At 41.1% G+C, this 14,632-nt stretch overlaps 1 protein-coding gene across 1 annotated transcript in view; it reads right to left on the bottom strand.

The window, feature by feature from the left end:
- The window catches only part of ST8SIA1 (ST8 alpha-N-acetyl-neuraminide alpha-2,8-sialyltransferase 1), a 97,849-nt gene that overhangs the window by 35,249 nt on the left and 47,968 nt on the right, over positions 1 to 14,632 (bottom strand). Inside the window, exons 3-4 of the mRNA XM_053977628.1 lie at positions 8,027 to 8,136; positions 4,145 to 4,237 (exon numbers count right to left, since the gene is read on the bottom strand). Coding sequence (XP_053833603.1) covers positions 4,145 to 4,237; positions 8,027 to 8,136 — 203 coding nt within the window. The remainder of the gene's footprint in view (positions 1 to 4,144; positions 4,238 to 8,026; positions 8,137 to 14,632) is intronic.

The raw sequence follows: 14,632 nt of genomic DNA on the forward strand, positions 1-14,632 counted from the left end.
TGATATTTAACTGGCATTTCCCAGCTGAGAAGCAGAATCATTGCATTTGTTAGTCTTTAGTCTCATTTCTTCATCATGGTTTAGTGCAAGACACTGGATGCAGCAAAAACTTGTCAAATATCACAGAGATCAAAAAGGTGAATTAATTTACTGAAAGGAAAATGTTCCCATTCAGTGATGAAGTTCCTACTTCCACACAGGCCATGGACACACAGCTCATGGATAAAATACTCCCCAAAAAACATCAGCTGGTCTGAAACTCCCTGAATGCTTGGAAACATCTATTTGGAGTATTATATCCATGTGTTTGACAATGTAAGTGTGCATAGGTTAGATCAGCAGACGTGGCATTAGAAAGGAACACTGCTGCAGACAGCATCGGTTTACAGATTTAATTAGAAGCTTATACAAATTGTTATTGAATGACATTTGCAAGAGTTGTTGAAGATAAGAAATTCATAAAGCTGGCTTCTCCTAAACAGCCCAGATCCAGTGGCTTTAGAAACAGATAATCCACATCCACAAATTCTTTGTATTTCCTAGTTAAAAATCTTATACCATTGGTCACAAATCAGCGCTGTCTCTTAAGCATTTTTATGTCCACTGGCTCATCCCTCTCCACAGCTGTAGACAAGGGTTCACAATATGGAAACAACCTCTGTAAGTGACATAACCTTGCTGATTTTTCCCAGAGTCTTACGAATGGCTGTAGGCACACCACAGGTATTGCTACTGCACTTCCTCTTTCCTAGGAGGGACATAGAGCAGCTAGACTTGGAAAGAAAATAAAACCCAGACAAATATAAAATAATCTTCTGCCTACAAAGCAGTTCCCTGCAGATGAAGCCATGCTGAGCAGGGTGGTAGGGGAATGAACTGGAAACAAAGATGTAGGACTGCAGTCCCACAACAATACTCAGGGTTAGAGGATGGGAGAGGTCACTTTGGCCCCAGGAGCAGCTTTATGCAACATTTCAATCCCAAGTGCAACCTTGACAGAAAAGTTATGTTTTGAATGCAAAGTGGAAAAAGGAGTTTCACACAGGAGTGAAGGACAGTGAGTTCCAATATTAACTGAAGAGAGACATCTGTGAAAAGTTTTAGACAAAAAAAGAAACTGGGACAGTCAAAACATATCCTCTTACACTGGAAAATTTGTACCACAGTACTTCTGTTGTCAGTTCTCCTGTATTAAACTAATTGAAGTTATTATTTTATTACAGCTATTATCTATATTTTATTATATAGAAAGCCAAATGAGCAGGACATTCAAAGGGTAGGACATTCAAGCCCAAATGAGAACAGACCAAAGTATTTCACAAGTGAAAACTGTACTACTGATCAGAACAGTGGAGCCATGACTGACATTGAAGAAGGCTTCAAGCATTTGCATCTCTTCGTTATCCTTCAGCCCAGCCTTTTACACCCCTGGTGTTGCTGCACTGCACCTGTGTGCCCTCTGTTCCCTCTGGGGTTGGTCAGTGCACCTGGGCACTCCATGGCTCTTCCCTTCAATGCTGCTCACCTGTCCTGCACAGCTGGAGCCAGTCAGGGATGAGGCTGGGCCACAGCCCCACTCCAGTCACCACAAACCCTGTGCCTACATTACCTTCACAGTCTCATTTCCTGCTGAAAACAGGGAAGGAACTTGATCTCTAAGTTTTGCAAAAAGCAATGTTTAGAATGTATTTTTATAGTCAACGTACTCCTAGATTAAAACTGTGACTCTTCCATCCTAAGGTGCTAAATCGATAGGGAAATGGAAGTATGTCTGCAATAACTACTGCCAACAATTTTATTTTTCAAAAGGCACTACTTCTGGTTTTAGAACCACACAGAAAATTGCTTTCACGTCCCTGGTATGAAAACTTTGCCCTACTCAACATCGCCATAAATTATCTGGTAAGGGTAAATCTTTTAGAAACCATGAATGGTATTGCAGGACCAAGTCACTAAACCTGCCAGAAGACACTTGAGAGATAATTGAGGTGTCAAGCCTCATCAATATCAACATGCTTCAAGTAAGGACAAGAGGAGAGGGGAAGAATGGCAATGAATAATCCCATTATGTGATGCTAGATAACTCACAGCTTAGAAAAAATACATCAGTCACAAATATGAATGTCTTTGAATTTCATCAAAGTCTGGATGTATAAGTAACCTTAATTCCTAAAAAGCTTCTTTCCATAGGAGTGATGACAGAGTTGTAGTATTTTTTTTTCAGTTTTAACTTTCAAGACATAACCTTTATTTCCCCACTCTAACTTAACACACAGGAGATAAAATAATTACTTTGGGCAGCACACAGGAAACATCAGTCAATTATTTAAAAAAAATTAAAACATTTCTTCCTGACCAGGCAGAGGAAGCAAAGCCCCAGAGGAGGCTTCTGCCAGTTTTCAGTGCTATGAATTTGTTCCCTGTGTCATTCTCAGTTACTGGCTGTGTATCTCCCCCTAATCAATACACATGCACATACATTCCACAATACTCTCTCATCCAAGGTCTTGCATCACAGTAACTGTCCACTCACTTTGAAAACTGACATTAATCACAATATTGTTTCCTTTTTCTCTTTTTTTCCCATTTCCCACCCCCCCACTCCTCCTTGAGATATCCACCCCTCACAAAGTAGCCCCTTGCTCTCTCCATCTCCTTCTTCAACCATCTCCTCATTCCATCCTTCCCCTCTTGCTGGAGACTCCAGTGTGGCTCCACAGTCTCCTCCAAGCATCACTAAAACTCCCTCCCTTTTCTGTTCAAAAATAGTAACTACAGTCAGCTTTCTACTCCAGACCATGATGGAGGGGGAGGGTGCAAAACAAACATGCCTGAGTTATAATAATCCTCTGTCTTGAAAACTGTAAAACCCTCTGAAAGGTTGTGTTTCACACTGCCTCTCTTCATTTCAGCCCAAATGCCATGGCCAAACTGATCTTTCCTTGATGGGATGTTCTGGCCATTTCATTCCACTTCTTAAATCAAGTAGCCATCTATGTACCGCAACATTTTCATATTCCCTGTCTTCAGATCCACTGCCCTGAGTAACTCCCTGGTTCTGCCTGGCACCTGGTGCCATCCCCTGCCAGTTCTGCTTGGTTTGCTTTAATCTCATCCCACAAGCATTTCTGTGCCTTCCCCTACTCAAGCACTCTCTGCCTGCAATCAGCTCTTGAAGCTCCTTATTATTATTATTCCATTTCCCTCTTGCTTGTCCTCTCTGTTCTACTCTGTCAAAGACTGTCATCTCTTCCACACACTAAACTACAGAACCCCTCAATGCCTGAAAGAGAGGAAGAATATTACATTTAATTACCATCAAACATCCATTTCTAAGCCAGTGCCTTTCTTTTTAAAGCACCTGGCTTTCTACCATGCATTTATTTCCCTGCTTTGCTTCCTTTCACAATCCTTCACTTGCCAGTACTCATATTATACATTTCTTTATGCCTAATAATTTCCTGGTTCATGTTTTTTCTCTTGTGTTTTCCACTGAACATGGCAGGTTACTACCAGATTTTGTTCTACCTGAGAACTACCTACCTCATTCCAGAGGATAAACAAAGAACATGGCAATTAAAATTCAGGAAGACAAAATCAGAGAGATAGCACTGACATTTCTTTTCCCCACTCTGATCAGCAACTGACATTTGGAAAATTTCCACCAACTCTAATAAACAACACAAATCTGTCCCAGTTTCCTAAGAACGCAAAGCTTGTATGATCACACCCTGCCAAGCAGTTCCATCCTAACCCCTTTTATACTCTCTAACTCAGTATCAAACAAATAATGCAAAGGCAGTGAGGACTCAGAGGTTTTCTGTGCTAAAACAAAGAGAAACCCAAATCAGCATCTTCATTATCTGTGGGATGCAGCAGCCAGCTGGCCTGACCAGCAGAGTAGTCTGGGGCACCCATCAACATGTGCCTCCCTTAGCTCTCCTGCTTACACTGAAAGGATCAGAGGTTTAGCCTTTAATTATTTCACCTAACACTAAACCATTGCCTATTGCACCTTTTCCAGATCCCCCTCCAGGATCAGATAATTAGGAACACAACTCTGATGGCACGTATTTCTATAACACAGATGAAGCATTTTTCTTTTTGTCTGCCCCAAACCAGAAAGGAGAAATCTGCTCTCTACCTTTTTTGAATTATACTGGGATTTGCAGTCACCAGTTGGGTTTTGGATCCAACGTCCTTGCTGTATTCACTGGATAGAGGAGGAAGGTTGCACCTGCACACAAAGACAGTCAAGATTTTAGATGACATTCAGGACTGATAGGCTTCAGAAAATGTAAAAACAATGTATTACTGGACCAGACTACAGTTGCTCCCTACTGTACCACAGCTATAAGCATTTTTGTACCAGATTGTGGGGAAATAGAGAAATAAAACCTTTTGCAGAGATGAGATCAGTATAACTGCTAAGGAAAACCAGACAAGCATTGACATTTCTGACAGGCTGAAAGGCTGTGGAAGAGGCTGTTACTACCTACAGAAGAACTTTTTTTAAAAACCCGAACTCTTTAAAAGTTCTGGTTTTCACTCTGTTTTGTCTTGTTTACCAGTATCAGGCTTCAGAGGGATAATACCACTCTGTGGTATTACAGGCATTATAACTGGCATTTTTAATATTACACTGTGAGGTACCATCATCCTATAGAAATTACTGAGGAAACACAGAGAGAAAAAAATCAGGTGGGTTTTTAGATACGTGTGTCTCAGTTCTGCTCACAATCTTGTTCTGGTGGGCAGGGTGTTGATGGAATAAAGCCAAAGCAATTGAGGAAATTTACTTTGGGAAGCAGAGAATCAAGACTCAATAAATCAGAAGTAGAGGGAAACATCCACAGAGTGAACAGTCCTAAAAGCTTCTTTGTAAAGACCTAGGAGAAGGAGGAAGATGCAGGAGATACATTCAAACAGTATCCAAGCCTGTGCACTGCCCCAAAAATTAGCCAGGAGAAATCTACTCAATACATAAAAATTACACTAAAAACTCGTTTCCAAACACTATTAATTTCAAATTTCTCCTTTAAAACATGACATGAAGAGTATTTGGAATACTTAAAAGGCAAAAATGAAACCATGATTCTCAAAGATAAGCAGAATTTGGAATTTTTTTCAGAGAAAGGCTTTTAGGTGTTTATGTTGTTGGGGTTTGGGGTTTTCTCTCTGCAGTTTTTAAGTCGAAAAAACCAGCCAACCCAAAACCAACTAACAACAAAACAACCAAAAAAAAAAACCCAACCAAAACCACAGTGGTGCTATATCAGCCTCTATCTTCATATAAATACCAGCTCTCAAAATCTTAAGTTCTCATGTAGAAATGCCAAGGAAAAGGACAGCAATGTCCTAACTACATGGAACACAGATGAATTAAATCACATTCACCAAGAAATGCAAAATTTCCAGGAACATTTTCTCATGAGATGCGTCCAATGTATTGAGCTTTCAGTCAGGAAACAGCTTCTAATTCACTCTACCACAAATTAAGAGAAGCTAGAGAAATTCAAAAGAAGACAGAAAAAATAATCAAATGAAGAGGTTTCAGAAACTGCAATCATTGATAGGAAGGGGAAAGGGAAAGGCCAGAAGCATAGGAAAATTTTAATTCTCAGACATAAGAAAATATGAAATCTTAACAAGAAAAAATTCCTTAAAATAAAGTAGTATTTGTGAAGGAAGATTTATAGCTGATTTGCCCTAGGGTAGAGAGGTGGCATAATATCTCTGACAGATCACAATTTAATGCTCTCTGCTTTGAATAAACACAAGCTCATAGGGCATGCTTTTAAAAAACCATTTTTGGTTCAAGTTGATTTGAAAGCACTCTGAAGGACTAAGACCTCACCCTAGTTTTTATCATCTCAGCATCTAGATAATGACAATTCTTTCATAGCCAGTCACAGATGCATTATTTAAATACATCATCAGTAAATCTGATTCCCACCTTACAGTGCAGGAAACATTAAGCAATGGCCTGAGTATCCACAGGAAACTGCAGGAAATCTGTTACTTGACCTTCACAATTATTTTCTTGGATTGGTCAGCAGAGTGCTGAGTGTTCTGCAGGTGAGGAACACACTGAAGCACAAGACTCAAACTAAGAAACTTTATTTTTAATTCTCTTACTGTTATATCTGGTACTGAGAAGTAAGTACATGAAAAATAGAGTTAAAGACATGGCTTAGGACTACTACCCAACACTTCTCTCAAAATAAGCATTAGCAGGTAGGGAGCAGGGGGGGAAAAACTTTTTTTTTTCCCTTAGGAATAAGAATTAGAAACTTGAAAATCAGAAGAAGAGCCCACAATACCTAAACATGTAGACCATATGCACCTTTCTCATTGCATATGCAGCTTGCTGTGCCTTAGGGGCTGAAAACTGCTGCTCTTTTCATCTCTGTGTTGGAACAACTGTGTTTGTAGAAGATGCTCAGCAACCAGATGAGTTTAAACACAATAAATAACCTTAGCAATTACAACATATGACCGCAGCCATCTTCTCTCACATGACAAAGGGTATTAACAAAGAAGAGCAAAACCTGGCAGGACATTTCACACTGCAGAAATACTTTGAAGATACTACACACATTTCTTTTCAAAAAAATGAAAAGAGTTATGGAAATCACCATTGCACTCTTTCTCTCTCAGATTATAGATATGAGATTTAGGAAAGATCAACTAAGTTTTCCATAAAAATTATTTCATATCACTAATACAACAGAACCTGCAGACAGTGGCCGGGATTCCAGCAGGATTCTCCCTATTGCTTATTTCTAAATCAAAGCAAGCTCTGTATATACTTTACCCTCTCCGCAGAGAAATAGGGTTTTATGATGAAGCTAAAATAGCTGCTGTTTTGTTGTGTTTTTTTTTTTTTTTCCAACTTCTGTTTTTGTAACTGGTTGCTCCGACCGCATTTTAATTTCTAGAAAATGTAGAATCAAGAAACTGCATACATGCTGCAGTTTCTTGTATTTAGTCTATGGAACACCTAAGGAGTTTTGCAGTAATGGCAATCAGAGTGCTGCTCTCCCCCTGTGCTTTACATCTTCTCTTCTGTAAGTGCTCCAAGTATACATTTCCCTTTGCCTTTTAGTTATTCTGTTTCTTTGCAATAACAGGCATTTAATAATGAAGACATTTTTGGTCTTTGCAAACCAGAAATTACAGGAATGGTTTAGAGCAAATTTGTATAGTTTTATAATAAGCCATCAGGATCGAATAAGGAGACTTGTTACAGTGGGTGTTCATTATGCATCCATCAGAAACCCAAAGAAACTCCAATTCTCATCTCTTTTGAAGCATTCCTCCAGTTTCTCCCCCACAATGTTTCTCTTGTTCATGTTTATCAGGGAGGAACTAATTTCTGTCTTTCTTCCTTAAGGATCGCAGACCTAGAAAGTGCCAAATTTAATCACAAAAGCAGTAGCTGGTTCAACATCCCTCCTGACAGGTTCTTGTAAATTAAGGAAGGCTGGAGGGAAAGGAAATGTGAAGAATCACAAAAACCTCACATCAAGGGAAGAAGCCTGGCCTTTCCTCAGACAGCCACAATTCAGTCTTGAGGGAAGAAAAACAAAGGAAGACTTTGGCTTAAAGCAACTCAAGCCTTGTCCCATCAATCAGCCCATACTTGTTCTGAGTTCCATGGGTTGCACAGATGGCATTTAGTTTCAGAGGATAGAGCACAGAGCAGGATGAAGCACCCTGGCTACCACTGCATAAATGATGAGAAAAGCAGCTCCTTAGCACCTTCCTGAGACACTGCCCAAGGCCTCACAACTTTACTGACCAGCACGCTGTCCCCTCACCCCATATCCCCTTGCAGAACCAAGCCAAAACTCCTGCTTTGCCTCTCCTCACACTTTGAGCCAAACTGCTTGTGTAAAGCATCCTGCAAAGGCAGGGCAACAAGGCAAATGATCGTTGATTAATGCCAACTGAACAGCTTCGAAAAGCTGAGGCTTAGCAGGTGGAAGGGGGGGATAATGTGTCATTAAGGTTTCTGTCTTACCGCATGACAAAATCTGCTCGATCTATTTGTTTGCCGCAGCCACTCTTTTTCAGGATCCCACCGTTTCCCACCACGGAACATTTCTTCAGTGGCAGCTGGAAGGGAGTAGCCTAGCAACACAAAACAAGACCAGTTTCACAGAGGAGAACACAAACATCTTTGTAGCAGCCACTCCTGGAGAACCCAGGGAGGTGTTAGGGCTCAAAGTGACAGAAAGAAAAAAGGAGAATTAGGAGAGAAAGAAAAAAAAAAAAAAAGGTACAGAAATTAGCTGGTAAGTGCATGTAGAACCAGTCTGATCCCCACTCCCCAAACCAGGATGCAACAAACGTGATACAGAAGATGATTTTCTGCAAAACCAAAACTGCCTGGTCCTGATGCAGAACTGGCAAAGTCAGGCAGTTCACAAGCCTTCCAGGCAAGCTGCAAGGACACAGGGAAAACAAGACAACCAGGAAAACAGGGAAAACATAATCCTTGAGAGTGATCTTCCTGAGCTGATATACAAAAGACACCTCTGAGGAAGGAAGAAAGGAACAGGGAATGCTGTGATGACAGAAGTGTACTGACAATCTGGAGTCACCCTGGCTTCTCTCCATGGTTGTGTTGCTGGGACCGGTCAATCCAGAGCCTTAGGCAAAGATATTCGGAGCTTGACAGTAGCTCCTTAAACAGCCAGTTGCCCAGACATATTACAAATTAGTATTAGCATAAATTAAAATGGGACCATTTTAGCTGAGGAGCTCTTGTAGCTGCTCAACAGGGCATGAAAGTGCAAGTCAAATGGTCATGGGATCCTGTGCACCAAACACAGGAACAGATTAGATCTGCATAGTCCTCATTCCAGAGGATCTCAAAATATGGACAGGACATGTTCCTGTTAGCCCCAAGCCTCTTGTGAGCTTGGGGCAGTCAGGTAAGCAGCACTTCAGAGTAGCCCAGGATATGAAACAAAAGGTGGTGAAGAGACATGTGAATTTAAAGCAGTGTGATTTAGTTACAGAATGTGATTTGTCTAAAATACAAGAGTTAATATTCTCCTCAAGCAAAAAAAAAAAAAAATTAAAAAACAAATTTAAAAAAAATTCCGGGATTTTTATTTATCAAACCTGTCAAAGCCTGACTTTGCAGCAGAGACAGGAGTTACTGCACAGGCCTCAGAGCACAGGGATGCCAGGGAGAGAGAATGCAGCAGCACAGAACAATTCTCTCTGGGTGGCCTCACTTGCATGTACAGAGCAACATCTGCCATTGCATCATATATATATTCACCAGGCATTGCTATATAGGACATGGTCCAGAAAGCAGACCCAGGATTCCAGCACAGACTGTGCATTTTTAGAACTTATTCCTGCTGTCTTATTTCTCTTCTTCCTAGATTTACTTGCTTTGTCTACCTTTCTCTGCAAACTAGACTCCATTCAGCTAGCATAAAGTCACAACCTGCTTTTTAATGAAAAAACTAACTCTGGATTAAGATAGGCTTAAGCAGAAAAGTAAATTTTAGTGTCCTGAGAGCCAGCCATGGGCAGGAATGTACTGATAGCACAGCAGAGCAATACTGAATATGCAGCTACATTCTTGTCCTGTATCTGCCTTCTCAAGAAGATTTTTTAACTTACACTTACTGAACCAGGAGCATATCTTGAGATTCAAAGGACATGTCATCTCTGAGATGACCCTGATCTAGTGAGAACTCACATTCTCTGTAAAGGCATGGGGGTGGGAAGCAGAGGAAATGCAGACTAGATGTGTTCTATAAATAACAGTACCTTTCCTAAAGACACATCAAAGCTCCCGCCAAGACAGCTGGTTATACAAGGCTGTGCCAAACTGCAAAGGTGGCAGACATTAACTCTTGCTTTTAAGAGTAGTGAGTACTGTCACATAAATTCTGTGCCTTTAGACCCCCCAAACAGACATTTAGGAGTTGTTAAATGCTTCCAAATTCTGTCAGTTGCAAACAGCCTTTAATATTGCTTGAGATGACTTGCTGTGCTTCAAGGGAGGATTATTTCCTGTTCTGCTCAGAGATGATAATACCAGTTCTTCTTTGCATGTGTACTTTGGTTTCCAAAAGCTGATGAAGTTTTGTAACTATTGTCCTCCTGTTATCCTGAACACAGGCTTGCTACCTGGTGTGTACAGAAAATTCTCACACCAGTGTGAGGTAGTTCTATTTTTTATTTTACTTTGTACAAAGTAGGAAGCACGGTGGGAACCCACACTTTGTGTAAATAGACAATTTCTACATTTTAACAAACAATGGCATCAACATACATAGGTTCCAAATCACACTATTTTTTCATTAATCAAACCCTTATTTACTACCTATAACACTTGCTTACCATTCTAATTCTTCTTCCTCCCATTTACTGCTTAGTCCTGTTAACTTCACTCCTGGTGGCTCTTGCCCAAACAGGCTTTTCATTTCAGAATAGCACTCCCTTTCCCTTAAAACAAAGGATTAGCCAAGCCTATAAATTTCCACAACTTTCACAATGCAACTACTCAATCATACCTGCCAAAGTATAGCTACTGATTAACAACAAAATAATTCCCAAGTTTGGATCACATCTTGGACTAGGTATCACTTCAGAGAGTCTAAGAAGCAAAAGAACAAGACCAGGGCTGACAGGGTGATGTGACAAAGCCAAAGGAAAGCAGAAGGGGCAGATTGTATAATCATGGTGGTTGTCCCTCTGCCTAATCCGTGAAGATCCACTTGCTCTATGCACACAGGAGGAAAATCAGGCTGAACACAGCTCTTGGTGGAAAGCCACCATGCCCACAGACACTTTTACCTCCCCCAGCAAAGTCCTGAACAGTCAGGACATGGCACAGACAGAGTCCACACACCACCCTTTAGCTTAAAATGTTCAGTGGCCTGTTTTCCAGAAGACCACACTTTTAAACTTTACAGGCATTAAGCAAAAGGCAACGTTCCAATGCCATTACCAGCATGTAGAGGGGTGCAAAGTTCAAAGAATTAACTGTCTCTGCTGCTTGGTGGCATTTCAGGTGCTTTGAGCTTAAAGAAGAGCAATCACTTAGGATGAACTGAGAGAACCCTGCATTTGTTATCTTGAACATGACTTTGTTTCAGAAGTTCAGTTCACAGATCTGTGTTCTTGCTGAGACTACAGGGACATTCCAGGAGCTCTTTGTCCAAATAAACACAAAACTGTCTGGTCACACAAGACTGATACAAGTCCTAGACTCAAGTGTTACCCATAAGCAACTATGAAATATATGGCTTTTTTTCCCTCTCTCCACAAAACCTTCTATTGCTTTCCTTCTTTACCTTCCACATCACAACACTTTGCTAGGCAAATTATCAGTTCATAGTTGACAGTGTGTAAATTCTCACATTAAAGGGACCCAGCTGTCATTTATACTAAATTGTCACAAAAAGCTCAGCTGTTTGTCTCCTTAGAATTCAAAGCTAGCCTAATAAATGCTGGCTTTAGGCAGGATAGTTGTAACAAAAGCATTTCCACTAATATTAGCTTCCTGAAACTCAGTTATTGTCAACACCACATATGTTATTTCCTTCATTCATAAAATTTTTATGAATGGCCAGAGTCTCATGGGTGGACTGGAAAAAAACAGCCTCAGTTTATTTAGTCTGACAGAAAAAGTGTACCAGAAAACCACCAACTTATCCCCATTATTGAGCAATATATTACCATAGAATTTACAAATACTTTTAAATAGCATACCTTACATATTGGAAATAAGCAGGATGAATTCCCTTGTAAACATAAGTAATTTATTAAATGAATTGCATAAGGCATTTTTTAAAAAGGTATCTCCCAAAAAAACCAGAGACAGGAAGGCCCCATTGTCTCATTTTCCCCTTTTTAAACCATGAAACTCTACTGACAATCAGTGAAGGCGTTCCAGTTCATATTCATGTAAACAAAAGAAGAACCTGCACATCCCCCTGCAAATTCAATGACAAATAACCATACAGAGCAATAGATTAAAACTCCCAATTGAATATGGGACTAATTTAACACAGCATCTCTCAAGCAATGCACTGATTAAGTTTCATCATTCATCTAAGTAGAAATAAATCACTGTCATCAGTTAAAAGAACATTACACATACTAACAAAAATGATTTTAGCTAATGCTACTCTAAATCACTTTGATTCCATTGTTAGGTTGTTAATGCACTAATTTTTTGCCCACTCACTGCCAAAGACTTTAATCAGAAACCAAGGTCTTATTGGAAAAACAGGGGAAACTCCAGTATTCAGCCTCTGCTTTAATGCTGAAGATCCAAAAATCATTGAAAATGCTGAGAACATAAATTAGAATCGTTTATCTTTTAACAAGCCTTTTGAATTTGAAAGAGATGCTGTAATTTTGCTGTCCCTTTTGAGAAGGCAGCATCCTGATGAGAAGGGTGAGGTTGTGGCGAATTTCCTAAGGAGCCAGCTAGACCCCAAGGGTGCCGGTGCCTTTTCCCGCTGCCAGACACTGCAGGGTGGCAGTGGCTCCTTCTCCATTGTTTGCAGGTCACGTTTGGTCTGACAGCCCTTTGTGCTGCCTGCAGAGCTGTGAGACATGACAGCTCGGCCATAAAAACCCAGCAGTGCCAGGGAAGGCACATCCCAACAGGGAAATGGGGGGGCTCTGGTTCTTCCCATTTCCTTTGGTCCTCTCCAGCCAGCTGCCAATTCCATCCTAACCAGGCGCAGGAGCCCAGAGCAAGGAGTGACCCAGGGGCAGCAAGGTAACAGGCACAGGATCACAGAATGGTTTGGCCTGGGAGGGACCTCAGAGATCATCCTGTTCCAACACCTCTGGGCAGGGACACCTTCCACTAGACCAGGGTGTTAAGAGCCCCATCCAAACCTACCTGGCCTTGAACGTTTCCAGGGATGGGGCACCCACAACTTCTCTGGGCAGCCTGTTCCACTGCCTTACCACCCTCAAAGAAATACTTCTCAAATTCCACATATCTAGTCTAAACCTATGCTCTCTCACTGGAACAGGTGGGACTCTGATTAAAATGTGATTATTACAAGAAGAAATGGTGGCAGTGACTATGGAAGAAGATAAAGAAGAGATCCCACACTGGACCTCCAGCTACCTTCTCCAGTTGATTTTGGCACTGCTGGCTGGAACATGTTAAAACCTGAAGCTGAGTGTTTGTACCAAAGAGAAGTTGTCCAGGTGGGACAAGCTCCTCTGTAGGTCCCCATGTCTCAGCCATGACAGCGATGTCTTTATTCAGCCCTGAGGCGGAATTCACATTCAAGCTTATGCAAACTTTGTGCTCTCCACAAATACGTGCTTTAAGCAGTATTGTTTTTCACAAGATTAGAACCTCAGGAACTACCTACACAGGAACACAGGCTACAAAAGACCACTTGGAAGACTAAATGCATTGCTGTGCTGCTGCAGGAAAAGCTCCGCTAGCCAAAAGGATCCATGAACTGCAGAGAAGCCACATGCTAAAGAGAGAACACTTTAACATTATTCACGTAAACCACGGAGCAGCAGTGACTAAGCTGGCAGTCACTTTTAGTTCCAGCTGTACTTTAAGTAGCTACTTCAAAATGGTGTGATCTTTAACAGCTTTCTACCCAGCATGATGTCATTGCAAGGGAGCACTTGCCTGGAATTAAAAGAACATTTCAAATTGCTGATGTGACATTTAATTCAATAGAGTCAGTCTCCATACAGCCAGGACAGCACAGTGTGGGGATTATGGAAAAAAAAAAAAAATAAACCAAAAAAAGCACATTTGTAGATTGGAACAGACTATTGACTGAATATCATAGACTGTATTTTAAACAATGACTGCTCTGGCAATGTCAAGGGTATTCTCCCTGACAGGACTAAAAGAATAAATAGGTGAGAAATTCCAAAGATCTGCAAGATTTCTGGATCCAAACTTTATGACCTGCAATGCATTAGGACCCCAAATTTTGGATTAAAAATTATAAAAAGAAAATATCATCTGGTGATACTGTGGGGGTGAGGAGGGTTTCTCTTATTCCAAGAGATGCTACTGTTTCAAATATTTCCACAACTGGGAAGCCTCAAGCAGAACTTATGTTGCCTCCTAAATAGCTGCATTTAAATCTTCTGTGGAGTCACCCAGTCCCATGTAAATGGTAGGAAATGGAAAAATAGTGTACAAATTTCTTCAGGAACAGCATGACCAGAATCCATAAACAACTGCCTCTGTTGGTTTCCCTTACCCCCTTCTCATACTCTTGAGTGATTCCTCTGATTTCCTGTTTAAATCCTGCATGATAAGGCTAAACCTTGAGTCAGAGGGAAAGCACTGAACTCTACCAGCATCCACAGGAACACTCAGCTAATCCTCCCTTTTCCCTGAACTCCTGACAGCACCAGATGCCACGAGGAGGACACCAGCACCCCCTGGGTGGGATTGCCAGCCCTGCCCTGCCAGCACCTTTGGAGGCAGGGGCACAGGAGCCTCCCTCTCACTGCAGCTGGCTCAGGTTAAATGCAGGCACTGTCCAGCCTTTACACAGCCTCCCAGATCATTGGCACCAGGTGGCAGAAAAACACGTCGGAACACAGCAGGTATTCCAGCACTTATTTCCCTGTTTCTCAATCT

The sequence above is a fragment of the Vidua macroura genome, chromosome 5, assembly GCF_024509145.1.
Source record: "Vidua macroura isolate BioBank_ID:100142 chromosome 5, ASM2450914v1, whole genome shotgun sequence".
In the NCBI taxonomy this organism is placed as follows: Eukaryota; Metazoa; Chordata; class Aves; order Passeriformes; family Viduidae; genus Vidua; species Vidua macroura.